General features: G+C 61.8%; 1 protein-coding gene across 4 annotated transcripts in view; it reads left to right on the top strand.

Annotated features, from left to right (window-relative positions):
- The window catches only part of SHANK3 (SH3 and multiple ankyrin repeat domains 3), a 47,802-nt gene extending 33,213 nt beyond the window's left edge, over positions 1–14,589 (top strand). For 2 of the 4 annotated variants that reach the window (XM_063075172.1, XM_063075173.1), the window contains 3 exons: positions 264–348; positions 4,306–6,508; positions 13,963–14,589. In XM_063075172.1, the coding sequence (XP_062931242.1) occupies positions 264–348; positions 4,306–6,508; positions 13,963–14,548 (2,874 nt within the window). In that variant the 3' untranslated portion in view covers positions 14,549–14,589. Of the gene's footprint in view, positions 1–263; positions 349–4,305; positions 6,509–7,328; positions 8,151–9,106; positions 9,234–13,962 lie in introns of those variants that run through there. The other 2 variants (XM_063075174.1, XM_063075175.1) reach the window with 2 other exon arrangements.
- The last annotated feature ends 4,693 nt before the right edge of the window (positions 14,590–19,282 follow it).

Genomic DNA, 19,282 nt, shown 5'->3' with positions numbered 1-19,282 from the left:
TAGGTTCTGCACCCACCCTGCCCAATGCTGTCTACACGGTGTTACCGTCCACACCACCCAGGCCCCAGCTGCCTGCGTCTCCTGCTCCGAGGGCAGGGTCTGGATCTAACTCCTGGGTATGGGCCCCACAGGCCCCAGCACCGCTGAGCTGAGTGCAGGGGGTGTCTGGTCTCTGGCTTAGGAGGACAGCGGGTGGGGCTGGATGGAGAGCTGGGGGCCCCAGTGTTTGGAACCGCTATGGTCCCCTCTTCCCAACTCCACAGTCATTGTTTGAACGCCAGGGCCTTCCAGGCCCAGAGAAGCTGCCAGGCTCCCTGCGGAAGGGGATTCCACGGACCAAGTCTGTAGGTATGGCTGGGCTGTGGGGCTGCATGGGGCTGGGGCTGGGTGGATGTGGGCTCAGGGGACCCTGCCTCTCCTTACCCCCAACTGGGGCTACCAGCTTCTGTCTGAGTCCCACCTCTCCCTGGCCCCAGCCCAGGGTCTCATTTGAGGACAAATGTGGAAGTCAGTCCTTCCTCCAGCCTAGAGATACGTTGTTGGAACAGACTCTTGAGATTCCCCCATGCCCCATGCCCACTGCCGTCGGTGGGCGCCCCTTCAGCTATTTAACCCCATGGGCTCAGGTCAGCTGTCTCCTGTCCCAGCTGCTGCCTGCAGCCTGGTGCACATCAGGTCTCTGGTCCCAGAACGCCCCTCTTGTCCCTGCAGGAGTTGCTCACTCTCCTCCCTTCACAGCCACTTTTCTCCAAAAGGTCCCCTGTGCTGTTGCTTGTCTCCCGTCCTCACCTGTTCCTCAGCCCCTGGCTGGCTAGCTCCCTCCACGCCCAAAAGTGAAACTGTTCCCTCCAGGGCCACCCATGGCCTTCGTCCTGGGGATGCACAGCAGCCCCCCCCGCCGTCCTCGATGGCACTTCCTGGTCTCCCCTCTTTTCTTAGGCTGCACCTCATCAGCCACCAGTTGTCATCACAACCCACACCTGCCGTCTCCTGACCCCAGATCCAGATATCTAATAGGTGCCTCCCCTGGGTGTCCAGCCTCCCCCACAGGCATCCATTGTCCTCTCGCCTGCCCACCTGTCCGTCCATCCATCCATTTACACCACACCACACCCACCGCCCGTTACACATCAGAGTAAAGCCCTGCTCGGCACGTACTGTGGGTTGGACACTGAGCATTTTGTGCACACTGGTTCATTTCATACAGCAACCATGTGGCGGTATCACCATTAGAGTCTGTTTTCAGATGAGCAAACTGAGGCAAGGACAGGCAAAATGACTTGCCCAAGGTCACACAGCTGCCCTTCCTGTCATTTTCTATTGACCCTCCAGCCACCCGGCTGCCTAGACTATGGTCCCTGCCCACTGCAGGGCCCCTGCCGGTTGATGCTCACTCTGGGCCAACCCTGGGCTGGGTCTGGGGGCTCAGCTGGGGGAGGAGACAGCTCAGCTGTTACATGGTGGGTGTAAAGGCACATGCACAAATGAAGCTCACTGGAGAGCCCAGTCACACCTGGACGTCACAGAGGCCTGGGGTGGGTGGGTGGCAAGAAGGTGCTGGAGTGTAGGTGTGCAAGGTAAGTAGGAGATTCTGGGGGACAGTGAAGCGAATTGCTGACAGAGTCTGGTGTGTGCAGTCCGGTCCTTCAGGAACTGCCAAGGATCATTCTTGTAGGTGGGAGGGTGGGGAAGAAGCCTGGTGAGACTGCAGCTCCTTTGGAGCCACGAGGCACTCCCGCTGCCCTCCCTGGCCTAAGCCCTGGGAGTCCTCTGCGGTTTCTTCCTTATTCTCTGCCTCCCCTGACAAATTGGGAGTGGGCTGCCACCTCACATGCCTTTCAGCCCTGCCCAGCACATCATGACCTACCCTAGCTCTGCCCTCTAGTCCATGCTGTGGCCAAAGGAAGCTTCCTGCAGAGCAGTTATCACCCCACATGCCTCCAGCTTGACCTTCTGTGGGCTGCTCATTGCTTCAGGGCCCTGGGGGCCAACCATCTCCTGCTTCATCTAGGGACATTTGTCTATGCCTCCCTCTGATCTGGGTCTCCCAGCACTTGCTTTTTCCCACCAGCTTTTGTGGTTGCCCACCTACCCTCACTCTGCCCGGATAGCCTGTCCCTCAGCCATGCCCAGTCCTAGAACTGACCACTGCAGGTCCAGATCTGTGCACACTCCTTGCAGACCTTGAGCCTCTCAACGGGGGCTGCCAGCTCCAACTCACTGGTTCCGCCTGCATTGTCCTGTGCTCTGCCGGTGAGGGGGCGGACAGGTGCTCACCTTTAATTGCCCTTGGCCCAGTGACCCTCCAGTTGCCAATGTGAACTTAGGTTGAGTTGTCAGGCTCCTGGGGCTCCTACTCCACGTCCTGGCTGCGTGGCTGTGGGCACATGGCACCACCCGTGAAACCTCAGGATTCGAGACTCTGAGGCTTACTCAGTGGGTTGTACTCACAGGCTGAGTGCTGTGCTCTGCATGCTGGGGATGCTCAGCGACTGCTAATGTTGTAAGATGTAGATCCTGCATCTTGAGGTTGGCATACAGTAAGTGCTTAAGCAATGCTCTCTGCTATTACTAGAGCAGATAAAGGGGATCTGCCTTTGCCCCAAGAGGCCCTGCCCCCACCCCAGATGGTATGAGAACAGAGGCAAGTGGCTTTCCTTTACCCTGAGTCAGAACTTGGTGTGCCATTAGCATTAAATCCCGGTCTTCATTTCCACGCGTCACTCCGCCTCTGCGTCCTCAAGGTGTGCTGGTTCTTCCTGTCCTCATCTAATGCACAGGCTTGTGGTGATTGTGCGTGTTCATATGCTGTGTGAGAAACAGGGGGGAGGGGGGACGGGACCCAGGTCCAGCTGGGTACATATTCTGTGTCCAGCGGTGGCAGGGAAGGCAGACCTAAAAATGATGATGGTAAGGTCGGCCACCTTCCCTGTTCTGCTCTGTGGCAGGCAGTCCTCCTGAGATGAGCAATCTGACATTCCTAGAGGTTAAGGAAAGTCAGTACCTGGCAGAGCTAGAATTCAATCCTACAGAAAAGCCCACCCTTGACATACGTGGGGCTAAAAAGAGCTGTTATGCCCAGCAAGATGCAAACAGTGTAGTGTTGGGGCCTTAGTGCTGTGGTGGCTTCTGAAGGGGGACGTGGTCAGGAACAGGTGATCTGCATCGTAGTGGGTTTACAGAAATGTTGACCAAGCCCAGTATGGAGCACGACCAGAGACCTGTGTGCGCCAGTGTGGGGCCCTTCATCCACTCTCCTTGGACAGGGCCATCCAGCACCTGCAGCCTAACTGCACACACCTGCAGCACAGGTGTCCCGTCATGTCCACAAGCTTCTGTCAGGTTCTAGCTGCACAGCAGGACTACAAGGGCCCTGAGCACGGGATCCTAGCGACTTCTGAGCAAGGCAGGCAGAGTGGGGTTCATTGTAACCTGTGCTGCCCATGAGAGCTGGTGCTCGCTTGAGGTCCCGGAGCCAACGGGGCAGGACTGTGACAGGCCCCGGGTGCTCAGCCTGCCGTTGCGTGTTAATTCACCCTTTCTTTCTTCTTTCCACCCACCCTTACTGAACGTCAGCCCCTGCGGTTGCATCAGCAACCTCCCCGCAGGCAGCGATCCCTGGCCCGCCCATGAGGTCCTGGGTGGAGCCTCGGTGTTTTTCACAGGGCAGCCCTCACGTGGGCAGCAACTCTCTGGCAAGTGTGTGTGTCCGCTGGCTCGCTGGCTACAGCCCTTCTGTCCCCTCACCTACAGTCAGCGCACCGGCCCGCTCCTTCCTGACCTCCCCTTCCTCCTGTTCTGGCCACCTTTGGTTGACACCTGCTTGTTGCACCGCTCATGCTTCTGAGACGGCCTTGCCCATTCTTGGGTGGGAAGCCCTGCACCAGCCACTCCTAGCTCCTCTCAGCAGCTCTGCCCCCACTTCTGGGGGGCTGCCCCTATATTCTGGGGTGTCTTCTCTGGTGGCTGGAGGTCTTGGGCTTGAGCAGCTTTTGGCATAGCCCAGGCCGTCAGGGTTTGGTGGGACCGTCCCTGTCTCTGCAGCTGAAGCGTCCCCTCCTGGACCCTTCAGCACAGGGCGCGGGGCGCAGAGCTCGGTTGTCCATGGATGTGCCCAGACTGTGGTCTGGGTTCCCGGTGCCTCCCCTGCCCTCCATCCTGGTTCCCACCCTCCACTCAGCCCCACGTGTCTGGGGCCTTGGCTGGCCTGGGATGGAGCCCGACGGGGCCCGCCGGTGGGAGGGGGCGCCGGGGTCCGGAGGGGCCTTTCCCGGGCCGGCCTCACCGGGGCCCTTCCGTCCGCAGGGGAGGACGAGAAGCTGGCGTCCCTGCTGGAGGGGCGCTTCCCGCGGAGCACGTCCATGCAGGACTCCGGGCGCGAGGGCCGCGGCATCCCGCCCCCGCCGCAGACGGCGCCCCCGCCCCCGCCCGCGCCCTACTACCTGGACTCGGGGCCGCCGCCCGCCTTCTCGCCGCCGCCGCCACCGCCGGGCCGCGCCTACGACACGGTGCGCTCCAGCTTCAAGCCCGGCCTGGAGGCGCGCCTGGGCGCGGGCGCCGCCGGCCTGTACGAGCCCGCGCTCGGGCCGCTGCCCTACCCCGAGCGGCAGCGGCGCGCGCGCTCCATGATCATCCTGCAGGACTCGGCGCCCGAGGCCGCGCCCGCCGCCACCCCGCCCGAGCGCGCCAAGCGCCGGCCGCGCGCGCCGGGCCCCGACAGCCCCTACGCCAACCTGGGCGCGCTCGGCGCCGGCCTCTTCGCGCCGTCCAAGCCGCAGCGCCGCAAGAGCCCGCTGGTGAAGCAGCTGCAGGTGGAGGACGCGCAGGAGCGCGCGGCGCTGGCCGTGGGCAGCCCGGGCCCGGGCGGCGGCAGCTTCGCGCGCGAGCCGTCCCCGACGCACCGCGCGCCCCGGCCCGGCGGCCTCGACTACGGCGCGGGCCCGGGCCCGGGCAAGGAGCGGCGGCTGGAGGAGCGGCGCCGCTCCACCGTCTTCCTGTCGGTGGGCGCCGTCGAGGGCGGCGCCCCCGGCGGGGACCTGCCGTCGCTGCAGCCGTCCCGCTCCATCGACGAGCGCCTCCTGGGGGCCGGGCCCACGCCCGGCCGCGACCTGCTGCTGCCCTCCCCGGTCTCCGCTCTGAAGCCACTGGTCAGCGCCTCGAGCCTCGGGCCCTCGGGCTCCACCTTCATCCACCCGCTCACCGGCAAGCCCCTGGACCCCAGCTCGCCCCTGGCCCTCGCCCTGGCCGCCCGGGAGCGGGCTCTGGCCTCCCAGGCGCCCTCCCGCTCCGCCACGCCCGTGCACAGCCCTGACGCCGACCGCCCCGGACCCCTGTTCGTGGACGTGCAGGCCCGGGAGGCGGAGCGAGGGGCCCTGGCCTCCCCAGCCTTCTCCCCTCGCAGCCCGGCCTGGATTCCCGTGCCTGCTCGCCGGGAGACGGAGAAGGCGCCCCGAGAGGAGCGGAAGGCCCCTGAAGACAAGAAGTCCATGATCCTCAGTGTCCTGGACACTTCCCTGCAGCGGCCAGCGGGCCTCATTGTCGTGCACGCCACCAGCAACGGGCAGGAGGCCGGCAGGCTGGCGGTGGAGGAGCAGCGCGCAGGCACCCCGGAGCTGGCCCCGGCCCCTGTGCAGTCCGCGGCGGGGGCAGAGCCGCTGCCCAGCCCCCGGGCCCAGCCCCCCGGCAGCTCCCCAGCAGAGCCAGGACCAGGCCAGGGCAGCTCGGAGGAGGAGCCGGAGCTGGTGTTCGCTGTGAACCTGCCGCCCGCCCAGCTGTCCTCCAGTGATGAGGAGACCAGGGAGGAGCTGGCCCGCATTGGGCTGGTGCCACCCCCTGAAGAGTTTGCCAATGGGATCCTGGTGGCCACCCCACTCCCCGGCCCGGGCCCCTCACCCACCACGGTGCCCAGCCCGGCCTCAGGGAAGCCCGGCAGTGAGCCACCCCCTGCCCCTGAGTCTGCAGCTGACTCCGGGGTGGAGGAGGCTGACACACGCAGCTCCAGTGACCCCCACCTGGAGACCACGAGCACCATCTCCACGGTGTCCAGCATGTCCACGTTGAGCTCGGAGAGTGGGGAGCTCACTGACACCCACACCTCCTTCGCCGATGGACACACTTTTCTACTCGAGAAGCCACCAGTGCCTCCCAAGCCCAAGCTCAAGTCCCCGCTGGGGAAGGGGCCGGTGACCTTCAGGGACCCGCTGCTGAAACAGTCCTCGGACAGCGAGCTCATGGCCCAACAGCACCACGCCGCCTCTGCCGGGCTGGCCTCTGCCGCCGGGCCCGCCCGCCCTCGCTACCTCTTCCAGAGAAGGTCCAAGCTATGGGGGGACCCCGTGGAGAGTCGGGGGCTCCCTGGGCCTGAAGACGACAAACCAACTGTGATCAGTGAGCTCAGCTCCCGCCTGCAGCAGCTGAACAAAGACACGCGCTCCCTGGGGGAGGAACCGGTTGGTGGCCTGGGTGGCCTGCTGGACCCTGCCAAGAAGTCGCCCATCGCAGCAGCTCGGTGAGCAGGGCAGTGTGGGAGGGTCCCGTCCCATGTCCACGGCCCCTCCTCTGTTCTTCCTCTTGTCCATCCCTCACCTATGTGTGGCACGTCCCTCTCCACCCTCGTCCCCAGCCGTCCACCTGTTGATCTGTATCTGGTATTGCTCTGCCCGTCTGAGACAGAAGCCTCTTCTGGGCATCTGAAACATCAGGGTGGCTGCTCTCCGTGTCCCTGCTGGTGCTGACCCGGGGTGGGTGTGAGCACCTCCGTGGCCCTCCTGGAGGCTCCCTGCCAGGGGGGTTCCTGTGGGCTCTCACTCCTGACCCAAACTCCATCTACTATGAGGGGTCGTTTTAGGGTCCACTGCACTGTGCTCCCCCAGCCATCTGGCTTCTTGGTGGCTCTGTGTCTACCACCCCACACCTCCACTCCTGACCTCTCTGTGGCCGTGTGGTTGCCCCATGTGGCTGGCACCATCTCTCCTAGAGCTGCCCCTTTTTGCTTCCTTTTGGGGCTCTGAGTACACTGGCTCCTTTCTTTTTGGGGCTTGCTGCTGATTTCCTATCATCTGCCTCAGAAACGTTTCTGTCTCGGCACCACCTTGGAGTCCCTCAAACACAGATTCTTGTGTGTGACTTAAAGTGCATTGAGAAGATAGATGGAAGTCACACCATCTCTCTACACCTCTCTCTGCCCTCTTGCCTCTTCCACGTCCCTTCCTTGCCTCTCTGTCCTCCTCTCCCACCCCCTACCCAGGGTGGGGACAAGGGGGTAGCTGGCATGGGGAGAGGGGCTGAGCGGGGGCTGGTGCTGCTGAGGCTGTTGCTGCTTTGTCTAGGCAGAAGCTGCCGGAGCCCCTGGCTGATCCTTGAGGACCCCTTCCCCAAGGCTCCCTCCAAGGGGAGCCCTCAGGCCCGCGGGCTGCATGGATGCTGGTGGGAGAGCTGGTTCCTGCTGGCCTGAGGCAGAGTGGGTGGTCCGCTGGCCAGCCCCCTTGGCTGTCTTTGCCTTCTGTGTCCCTGGGTCCCCCTCCCTGCTTCTGGGTTTGGGAGAGTGTGTGGGGTGCCACCTCCTGACTCCTTCCCACTGCCCTGAAGACCAGCCTAGTGGGCCCTTTGCTGTCAGCCTTGGAAGGCAGAACTGACAAAGTACTGAGGAGCTCAGAGCTTAAAGACTGTGGGTTTTACTCTAGCTTCTTCCAGTTCAGGATTCAAAAGATAAGTGGGAGCTTGGGAAGCTCATGGTGCCTCTCCTGAGTGGTCTGGGAACACTGCTTTCAGCTCCTGTCATCCTGGGGCTCGCTCTGGGGCCTTCTCCCCTTTTTGCCTCTTCTAACTCCCAGTCAAATTTGAAAGCCTTCTTCCCAGGAATGCAATGTAGAAAGTACCCTTAGAGTGGATAGTAGGTGTCAAGTCGGGAGCAGCAGCCCAGGTCCTAGGCCCCTGTGCGGGACCAGACACCTGAGGGTGGGGGCCTCCTGACCCAGCCTTGACCAGCACCCTGTATTCGCTGCCTGCTTCTCCCCCCTCCACCAGCCCTGTTCCTTTCTGCCTCTTGGTCTCGATGAAAATCAAGGACATTTAAAGCGCATTTCACAGTGCCTGGCCCAGCACAGGCCCTCAATAAACGTTTGCTAAATGGATGAAAGAGCAAAGCTGAATCCAAGTGCTGTTTTTTGTGAGTTGAGGTCTAGGGAGGTGGCTTAGGACAAATACCACAGAAGGACAGACATGGTGGTTGAGGTTTGCCGGTGTCGTGCCCCCACGGTCGGGCTCAAGTGAGCGCAGGTCTCTCATTGGCTCCGCTCGCTCCCGTGGGGCGGCTGCAGGTGATTCCTCAGCTGGAAGCTTCGGGCAGGCTCCTCCTGTGAGCTCATCCTCCCGCTGTGACCTTCAGCACTTTGCTCAGTCACGGGGGTGCTCTCTTATCCTTTGCCCTGGGTTTTGCCAGGTCCTGTGATCGTTTTTCTTTCTCAGACATGGGGTGGGAAGGGCAAGCCGACCCTTACAGTCTCTGTTCTGTAGCCCACTGGACAGTGAGCCTCTTTTTCTCGGTGGCCTTTGACTGGCTCTGTGTGGGTCCCCTGCTTCCCTGCTGGGGTCAGGGGCTGCAGGCTGCCACTGGCCATGCTTCAGTCCTTTGTTCTCCCTGGAGCCTGGGGGTGGGGTCATCCACTTGGCAAACAGGTGCTGAGAGTGAGGGAGGGTGGGTCTCCAGAGGGACCGCTTGCTGGGCATCCTAAAGCAGCAGACGTCCCTTCGTTTCTTTGCCTGATACCAGCCTGGAGCCATCAGAGGGCCCTGGGGTTCAGCCTTCAGCAGGTCACTCTCAGTTCTATAGTCTTGGGCAAGCTACTTACCCTCTGTGAGCTTCTGTCCCTTCCCTTTGAAATGGGGATGAATCACCAGTGACACACCCGGGGTCCTCCTGTGTGTAAGATAGCCTTGTCTTCACTGTCACTAACACCAGGTGCTTGATGGGCACCTAGGTCAAGTCTTGGAGTCCTTTGTGGGAAAATAAGCATGCTAGACATGACACTGGAGAATGTCACGTCACAGTCTTTTGTCTTCACAACCATTCTGTTAGATGGACAATAATGTAATCTCCACTTTCCAGACAACAAACTGAGGTTCCGGAGACATTCATTCCTGTCAGCAAAGGTGGCGTCTGTGTGACCCCGAGGCCTGCTCTCCGTCTGCCATAATCTGGAGTCTCTGTCGTTAAACCCCTTCTGAGGACGTGTGCTGGGTTTGTGCTCAGTGACCCTCACGCAGGAACAGCAGGCATGTCTGTCACACAGCATAGACTTGCACTCTTTGCTTGTCAGGTGGCCCAGCAGAGTCGAGCCACCTTCTGCCTGGCTTTTCCTTCTCCGTTTGCCTCTGTGTCCCCTCTGTTCCTGCTCACTCTCCCTTCTACCCTCTCATGCTCCTTCTTACTCTCAGACCCAGCCCGTACCACAGCCATCTAGAGCGGGCCCACTGTCCACCCAGCCCCTTCACTTCTGGCTGCAGGCACAGAGCGCCGTGGCCACGTCTGCATCCAGCCCTCTGCGTGGTCCTTTGCGTGGCTGACCAAGGCTGTGGTGCCCATGGGGACTGTTTGTCAGTTCTTGTCCTGCATCCAGTGGTGGCTGAGGTCTGCCACTCACTTCTCACTTTAGGATGAAACTGCTAGAAATTGTCTTTTAGAGAAACGTCCAAAGTTTGGGAAGCTCTGATGCCAGGTGTGGCTGCTTTCTTCCCAGAAGCAGTCCTGGCAGAGGCCCTCAGGGTCAACCCCTGAGCCATGTCCCCAGACCCCTGTGTGTTCCCTCAGTTTCACCTCCCAGGCCCATCCCATTCCTCACCCAACAGACAACACAAGGAGGGAAACCCCTTCCACCTGACTTCTCCACAGACGGCTCGGTCCAGGCGCTGGTGTTCTTTAACTACGAGGTGCTCTGTGGCCTGAGATCTTCCTGGACGAGTTAAGTTGCCTTGTATGTTGTGGAGCCAAAGCTTAATAACTTGTGGAAAATGATGCGCTCGTTTGCACCTGGGCTGTCTTTGATCTGCGGGTGGAAGCTGTGGATGCAGCACCTCACGTTGTCTCTGGAAGGTCCAGCACCTTCCGCTTTCTGAAACGCTGATCCCAGGTCATCTGTCTGCTCTGAACCCAGCTTTGGGTTCAGCCCTACTGGACAGACCGTTCGTCTGCTCAGAGCCCCACCTCTGTCTCTGGACCCCATACGTGTCTAGTCTCTGGGGCCCCACACCTGTGTCAGGGCCGCCACCTGTCTCTGAACTCCATTTGTCTTCTGGGCCCCATGCTTGAATCTGAATCCTACATGTGCTCTGAAGTCCATAGCAATGCTCAGTTCTGCCTTGACTCTCCATTTTACACCTGTCCGAACCTCACGTCTGGTTTTATGGAAAAAGGTCGTGGTGAAATAGCTTTGGAAACAAAGGTAAAGAGGTTCTTTGCTGCAGTACTTCTCAGTGCCTTTGATAAGCTCCTGTGGAGGAAGGCACTGTGTGCCATGGTCTCCTGACCTGGTGGGGTCACTCATTAGTTCTTGCAGAAGACCCACATTCCTCATGATGGTCAAGAATCCCTACCTTGGCTGCCTACTGCAGGCCCTGCCTGCTGACATGTTTGCCAGGGGTCTAGACAAAGGCCTGCTTGGCTGATCATACCTGCAGGTGCCTTGAGGCCCTAGCCCTAACCCTAACCCAGACTGAAAGTGTCATGTGCCCAGCAGTGTAGGGGTGCCAGGGCCAGCTGTGCTGCATCTTTGCAGGCCACATGCGGTCGAGGCACAAACGGGAGCCCTGAAGTCTGCTGGGGAGAGGGAGGGGTCACAGAGGAGGGCACATAGGGACACTGGGGCAGGGCAGGTAGAGCTGTGAACAGGTGTGGGTGGTGAGGAGGCTTCAGAGCCTGTGTCTGGATCTGTGCTCCTTTTGAGGATTATTTATCTCAATGAGGCTTCCAAATTGCAAGAAGCCACAAAAAATTGTAACGGGCCTAGACCTGCTGCCTGTGAATGCAGCGGCAGGAGGCCCAAGGCAAAGGCTGGGGCCAGAGTTTGGACCTTTCCTGCCTATTGGTACCAGTAGATTGACAGGTGGGGAAGCCTGGGAGGGGCATGTCATATTATTTTTGTATGATACTTTTTCACTGCATAGGGTATTCCTGGCTTTGTGCTAGGTGCCAGGAGCCGAGGATAACAGTTAACAAGTGTGGTGAAGGGCCTTGAGACCATGAGACGTCTGGACCCAGAGGTGGCTGGGGGTGAAAGGACGGCTTGGGTTGATACGAGGAGCTGGTGGCTGGTTGGCCGTAGGAGTGACAGGAGGGAGGAGCTGATGGGGTAAGAAGGCCGGGGCACCATTCACAGAGATGGGGATGCAGGTCTTGAGCTCAGGAGAGATGGGCCAGGCCTCACATGTGGCATTTCTGGGCACGTCAGCCATAGCAAAGGGTGGGAGTAGATACCACAGCCCAGGAGAAAGTGCAGACCAAGAGGGCCCGGAAAATCACCTAAGAAGGAAGAGGCTGAGGAAAGGGCAACAAGAACAGGTCAGCAGAGAGGTCCTGCGGGGTTGAGGGTGAGGCCAGACGTCACTGGCTGCGAGTCACTAGGAGACAGGAGACTGAGATGTTGGTGGAAAAGACACTGGGGGCTGTGGACACCTCGCTGACTGGTCTGGACTTAGCCTCTGGAGGGAGGCTGCTGATGGTGTTCGGGGTGATGGCACCTGGTGAGTTACCATGTGCTGTGGCCATGCTGCAGCTGGAGCCTGGCCAGGGAGGTCAGACAGCTCAGGGCAGTGGTGGACAGTGATGGCATGGAAACATGGAGATCAGACATGGACACTGCTGGGGTTCCTGCCTTGGGGACCTTGTTCCCCACAAGGAAGAGGAGCCTGCCCTCAGCCCAGGCCTCCACACACCTCCTGCCAGGCAGGAGGGCTCCAGCCCCACCCAGGCGGGCACATTCTGCTCTGCCCAGCTTGGACCTCCTGGAGCCCAGACCCTGCTCTGGACTTCGGCTGAGCCTCCCTGCTGCACTGCCCAGCAGCTGCCCTGTGTCCCCTGCCTTCACTGCTTGGCTGTGGTCTGCCAGCTCATCAGTGTGCTCTGTCATACGTGAGACTCCAGGTACATCTGACATCACAACTCCACTGAAACCCAAACCTTGGGGCGGGGCCAGGGCAGATGCCCATCCTGTGATGCAGGTTTTCAGGCCAGGGTCACTGTGTGAGGGCCAGGGGTGGGGGCAAGAGGCATATTCCTGGTCCAGCTCCTCTCGGGGGGTCCATGATGTGGTCCCACAGGAGTGATTCCCTCAGAGTCCCCCCTGACATCCCTCCTTCCAGCAGTCACCAGCTCCTGAGCACCATCCCTCAGGAACCCCAACCCCACCGACATCCACGCCCCCCACCACAGTCCCTTGGGCATCCTCTGCCCAACTGCAGCTGCCACCCCACTTCGCCCTGGAACACAGGTGGCTCCCTGGAGGCCAGGTTCTGGTGGTTGGTGCTGGTTCCCTGAGCCCACCTCAGGTGTTCTCGGAGGCCTTCTCTGTTGGGGGCACAGTCTGGCCTCTTTGGGAAGCTCTGGTCTGGGTCTGAGCAGTTGGGACAATGGTTGAGGAGAGACAGTGGAAGTGGGTGGAGATGAGGTCGTGCGGGAGAGACAGCGCTCCAGTCTCCAGAGGGGCCGGCTTGGCACAGGTGGGAGGTGAAGGGTAGGAGCGACCTGGACGGAGACCCTGCTGGTGTGGGCCAGGCACTGGGGGTTGCTCTGTGGTCAGGACAGTGCCAAGGAGCGGGGGAGCAGCTGGGGCATGGGCAGGGAGGGATGGGTGGGCTGTCGGGGAGAGGCCGGTCAGCGGGCCGAGGGTGGGGACAAGTACCTGGCGCCTGCTGAGCACACCCAGGCAACCTTTCCAGTGATGCCCACAGGCGCTCAGGAGCCCGCTCAGATCTGCCCAGTCCACCTGCTCTTCCAGACACCTCACAGGTGCTCCCCAGCCCCGGTAGCTCCAGACTTGCCGCCTCCCTCAGCAGCTGGGCCCCCTGCACCTGGCTGCCTGCTGTGTGCTTGTGACCGTGGCCACGGGGCCTGGCCTGCTGACGCTGTCTCACGCTCTCCCGCCCGTGTGCATGTGGCTGCTCTGTCCAGCTGCGCGGGGGGCCCGAGTGCCGCTGTGTAAGTGAGCGTGCCCATCCCACGCCTGTCGCCTCCAGGGCTGTGCCTGGCCACCAGGGCCTCTGCTCCGCGGGGCTGTGTGGGGCTGTGGTGCCGCTGACAGTCCCGGAGGCTTCCCCTGGCCACAGTAGGGGATGGGGATGGGGATGGGGGACGCGGGAGCAGGTTTTCTCAGGAAGTCACCCCGGGGAGGCCTCCTACCACGGCCTGGCTGAGGAGGGCTGGAGGTCTGGGGTCCTGTCAAGTGAGGCGTCCTCGTGTGTGTGTGCGCATGTGCCACTGCTCCTGCCCCTGCTGCTGGTGTGCTGCCATCTGCGCTGGGACACTCATGTCACGGGAGGGCTGCGGCCTCTCACCTGTGCTGCATGTGCTGCTGCTCCCTGTGGCCGTGAGCGCTGCCTCGGGCCTGTCGTGCTGCTGCCAGCCTTTATCGTGACGCGGCTGTCCCTGCAGCCAGCCCAGGTTTCTCCGGGTCTCCTCCTGAGAGCAGAGCTGCGTGTGGGGAGTGCTGAAGGGTGTTGTCGGGTCCCACCATCCAGGCCATCCGCGGTGCCAGAGGCTGGCCAGACCCCCTTTCCTCTGGTGGGCTGCTCCTGCAGCCTGCACGGAGCGGAGGGGCCGCCCGTCCTGCCGCACACTCCACACAGCCCAGGGGTCCCCCGGAGCAAGGCTCGCAGGGAGGCGCGTCCTCCGGCCCCCGGCCCTCGTCCCGCCCCGCGCGCCGCCCCGCTGGCCTCCGCCCTCGCCGGCCCTGACCCGCTCTCCCTCCGCAGGCTCTTCAGCAGCCTCGGTGAGCTGAGCTCCATCTCAGCGCAGCGCAGCCCCGGGGGCCCGGGCGGCGGGGCCTCCTACCCGGTGCGGCCCAGCGGCCGCTACCCCGTGGCGCGGCGCGCCCCGAGCCCGGTGAAGCCCGCGTCGCTGGAGCGGGTGGAGGGGCTGGGGGCGGGCGCGGGGGGCGCGGGGCGGCCCTTCGGCCTCACGCCCCCCACCATCCTCAAGTCGTCCAGCCTCTCCATCCCGCACGAGCCCAAGGAGGTGCGCTTCGTGGTGCGCAGCGTGAGCGCGCGCAGCCGCTCCCCGTCGCCCTCGCCGCTGCCGTCGCCCGCGCCCGGCCCCGGCGCCCCCGGCCCGCGCCGGCCGTTCCAGCAGAAGCCGCTGCAGCTGTGGAGCAAGTTCGACGTGGGCGACTGGCTGGAGAGCATCCACCTGGGCGAGCACCGCGACCGCTTCGAGGACCACGAGATCGAGGGCGCGCACCTGCCCGCGCTCACCAAGGACGACTTCGTGGAGCTGGGCGTGACGCGCGTGGGCCACCGCATGAACATCGAGCGCGCGCTGCGACAGCTGGACGGCAGCTGACGCCCCCGCGCGGCCGCCCTGCCGGCAGGGCCCCCACCCACCCGGGCCGCGGGCTCGGCCCCCACGGCGGCGGCGGCGGCGCCCGGCCGGGAATGTTGCATGAATCGTCCCGTCCGCTGTCGCCCGAGGCTCGCCCTGTACATTGCTTAGCGCCCCGCCCGGCGCTCGGCCAGGAGGGCGCGGCCCGGGGCGGCCACGCTCCGGAGGGGCGCCTAGTCCAGCATGCGAGGTCAGGACGCGCCTTGGTGACTGGGGGGAGGGGGGAGACACTGGGGTTCTCCGGGGGGCCGAGCAGCCCCCCGTCTGCATATTTTAATCCACGCTATATTTGGAACGAGAAAAGGAACAAACAATCTCTGTCGTAAGTTCCCTCCGCCCCCCGCACCCTCCCGGTCCCGCCGCCGCCGCCCAGTCTTCCATCTCCGGCTCCTCACTGCCAGTGCCACCCCGCGCGGGGCAGGGGACGCTCCAGCTGGTCTGGGGTCGGCCGGGCCCTCGCTGAGCTGGAGCGCGCCCCGCCCGCCCTCCAGGTGCTGCTCGCGGCGGGGCGGGGCAGGGCAGGGGCGGCAGGCGGCGGGTGGCCCTGGGGTGGGGCAGGGCCCTGACAGCGCCCCCAGCCATCGTCCTCACAGGGGCCCTCCCCGAGGAGGGGTGCGGCCCGCCCCCCACGCCCTTGGGCACCTATGGCAGGGAAGCCTCCCTGCCTTGGACCCCGACGTCTCCGGTTCCCGCCCCGTGTGTGTGCTCGCGTGTGTGCGTGGGTGAAAGTGGGTGCACTGAGCACGTGGCGCCCTGCGTGTGCCTGAGTGCCGAGCGGGCCCAGGGGCCACTTGGGCCGGTGGGTGTGTCGGGGCTGCGGCAGCAGACGCGGGTGTGTGCGTGGTGGGGAAAGCGCCCTGCCTCCTCTTCCAAAGAAAGTCAGAGGCCACCCTGCACCCTGGGTCCTGCTGCCTGCCCAGCCTGTCCTTCCAGAGCTCCACCCGGTCCCAGCGGGCTCCCCAGTGAATCCCTGCTGCTTGGGTGGGCCCCAAGTGCCCCTTGGTGGCAGTGCCCCCTAGAGTCAGGCCAACGCAGGCCCTGGGGAGAGTCAGAGACCCCCACGGGCCCCCCGGCCCCCTTACTGTGACTCCTCACAGTCAGCAATGGCCTGTGGGGTGGGGGGCCCTGGGGTGTTTTTAAACCTAGGGTTTGGAGTCTGGACGAAGCTCCATCCACGGCACTCACAAGTTTCTGTTTATATTTCTAGCTTTTTTTAATAAAAAAAAAAAAAAAAAGAAAGTTTTCACACAGCCCAGGGGCCTGGCACGCCGGTCTGTGCCCACCCGCCCCTCCCCGGCCCACCGGCCCCATTCCCTGGGCACAGAGTCACACCCACTAACCCTTTCACCAACAGACCAGGTCACACACACAGCAGCAGTCACCGTAACAGACTGCCACATGCACACGCAGTCTCACACTCACCTGTGGGTTTTTGGTTCCGTTCAATTTGGGTTTTTAACTTTACAGGGTCAGTCCCGCTTCACCCCCTTTTGTATGGAGTTCCATCCGGGGGATTTCACCCCTGCTCCAGTCCCGAGGCCTCCTGACCCTGACGTTGTGATACACCCCACAGAGATCTATGTTTCTTATATTATTATTATTATTGATAATAATTATTATAATATTATTATGTAATAAATTTATAAGAAATGAAACCGCATCTCAATTGCCTGCTCGAGGGGATATTGGGAGCGCAGTTTTGTCCCTCTCAGACAGGCTCACGCAGACCTGCCCAGCCTTGGCCACGTGCGCTGGTGACTCAGAGCCCTGTTTCCGTGCCAGCCTCCACGTCCCGGTCCCAGCGTCTCCCGGCATCTTCTCTGGGTCCGCTGGGTCTCAGCCGGGGGTCTCTGTTCCCCAGCTCACCGAGTGGCACCTCCCCAGCTGGAAGTCTGGTCGTCGTCCGGGGCCCCTGTCACATTTTCAAGCTCCGGGCCTAAAGCCTCCCTCCAGTGACCCGTTGTATAAAGGCTGCTGCTCCTGTCTCCGACCGTCTCGTGTCCCTCCCTGCTGTCCTACCCCCTGGCCACGCTCTGGCCTCCTTCCTTCCTCTGAGCTGGTTCAGTGGCTTTCTGCCTGCATCCCTACCCTCTGCTCACGAACACCCGACTGTGTCTGTCGGTGAAGCGGGGGGTAGGGTCCCCACAAGCCGTCTGGCTCCTCCCTGTCCCCATCGTGCACACGCGCTTCCTGCAGTCTCACTGTGTTCCTGCGGTCCCCGAGGCCACCACAGTGCTCCACAGCCGCACCTCCGCCCATGCCCACCTCCTTCTGCCTGGGTCACCCATCCTGTGCCAGCATAAAGCCTATGTGCCCTCGGAGGCCGAGCTCTCGGTCCCTTCTTCCAGGAAGCCTCCCCGACCTGCCCTCCGGGACTGAGTTGGCTTTGGGCCGTGCGCGCGGTCCCCGCGGCTGGACTGAGCTCCCCAGGGCGTGCGTGTAGTTCCCCTTCCTGTCCTGAGCCAGCCACCGCACACACAGACATTGTCCTTCAAGAGTGCACAGGCAGTTACGGAAGCGGCCAGCTGCCACTAGCAGAGATGTGGCGAGGGAGGGGTGTCCTGGGTGGCACCTGTGGGTGGGCGGCCCACCACGGGGCAGGGGCACCTCAGTGCCTGGAAGGGGCTGGTGGGCTGCGTCTTGAAGGATGGGATGAGCAGTAAGGCGGGCAAAGGCGACCAAGCGGGAGCTGTGACGGGGTGGGGACACAGGACAGGGCTGAGAGAGGCCGCGGACAGAGGGCAGCGGATGCACAGCCTGGTCACGCAGGGTGGAGGCGAGAGTGGATACGGCAAAGTGACAAACGTCGACCTTGACTCTGAGGGTGTCCCTGGTCAGGGTGGGGCCGGGGAGGGGCCGGCAGGAAAGCACGAAGACCCCGGAGGCGGTGGGAGTGGGGGCTGCAGCCCCGGGCATGCCGCTGAAGGGAGCGGGCGACGTCCGGATGTCCCCGCGGGGAACGGCAAAGGCCCACGCCAGGCGGCGACGACGCCTGCCGGGCAGTGGAGGCTAGAGGGGCTCGCGGTCTGCCCAGAAAGCCCCACGATTTCCAGCTTTCAGCATTTTAAAATTTGTCGTCTCCCTTTCAGATTAGAAACTGTAGTCATCACACAGGAAGTGAAGGAGTGGGGCCCCGGGAGGGGCCAAGTGTGGTGGCAGTGGCCTCCAGGGGTGGGCTCCTCTGAGTGGGGTCTGCGGGCAGCGCAGCTTTTCCATGAGGAAAGGGAGACGGTGGCTTCCTCCTGAGCAAGGGCAGTGGCCTTCCACGGAGGTGCCCTGGCCACGCTGGTTCCCAGCAATGAATGTCCCCTCAGGTCAAAAGTGTAAGAAGACGTGACCTTCAAGGACTGGACCAGAGAAACCTGCCAGGGAGGTGGGGAAATGGCAGAGTGAGACAGGGTCGAGTGACCTGAAGCCCCCAAACACGTTGGGGCAGAGACTTTCTCAGTCAGGGCCAGGGACGCCCTCAGCCCTTCTGGTCTCCTTGTGACCTCAGAATGCTCCAGCTTTACCCTCTCAGGGGCCTTAAACGACTCACCGACAGTCTCGGGAACCTGCAGCCCCTCTGTCCCTCACCACCAGCCACCCCCAAGGTCCTGTGGACAACTCTGTGGCCGAGGTCTGTGCTCTTCAGAGGGCCGTCCTGGAGACCAAGGGCTGGGATGGGGTGGGCAGCAGTGGGAGCGTGGGGGACAGGATAGGTGGGGACTGGATGGGGTTGGGGGTCAGGGTGAGAAGAATGGGGCAGGAGCTGGGTTGCTCGGGTGAATGGGGGTGAGAATCCAGAGGTGAGCAGGGCTGGGGCGAGCTGGAGGGGGACGTGGGGAGGACCCCATGCACTGCTTCCTCCTCCTGCTTCCTGTTCTGGGAGCCCTGCTGCAGCCTGAGCCAAGCCCCCGGTAGCCAAGGGTCCCTGGTCCCTGAACCTAACGGTCCTGTACTTTCCTAGCCCTCTGTCCCTTGCATCGGAACAGCATGGAAGAGGCAGTCACTTTCAGTTGAGAAGGTTGTTGCTTCCATGAGGTTTAATGACAATTAACCCAGCTGAGCCATAAGCCTCTCCCTCAACCCTCGCTGCGGCCGGGGTAGCCCCTTCTAGAATCAGAACAGTTAGCTCTGCAGAGTCAAGCAATTGCTGTCTTCTAGAATCTAGACATTAGGACTTCAGACTTTATTACTGCGTGCCTCCTAAATATATATATATATATATATACATACACACACACACACACACACACACACATATATATATACATATATATATATACACACATATATTTAAACTAGATACTGTCTTTGATTTTAAATTTACATCTAACACTTTCACCCTAAATTTAGAGTTGCAAAGGTTGTGATTTCCAGAAAATTGTACATATTAACACTTAAAACAAAATTTATACCATTCTTTTAAACAATTCTCATGGATCTAAATCCCACAGCAATTTTATGCCCATCAAGATCCTTTACAAACCCCCAAACAATCTTTTTTTTTTTTTCTTGACCAGTAAGGGGATCGTAACCCTTGGCTTGGTGTCGCCCGCACCGCGCTCAGCCAGTGAGTGCACCAGCCATCCCTATATAGGATCTGATCCCGCGGCCTCAGCGCCGTTGTGCTCCCAGCGCTGCACTCTCCCGAGTGAGCCACAGGGCCGGCCCCTCAAATAATCTTTTAACAATCAAAACTTTAATATCCTT

Source organism: Cynocephalus volans, chromosome 12 (genome assembly GCF_027409185.1).
Source record: "Cynocephalus volans isolate mCynVol1 chromosome 12, mCynVol1.pri, whole genome shotgun sequence".
NCBI classification, from domain to species: Eukaryota; Metazoa; Chordata; class Mammalia; order Dermoptera; family Cynocephalidae; genus Cynocephalus; species Cynocephalus volans.
This window is presented reverse-complemented; position numbering and strand designations above follow the sequence as displayed.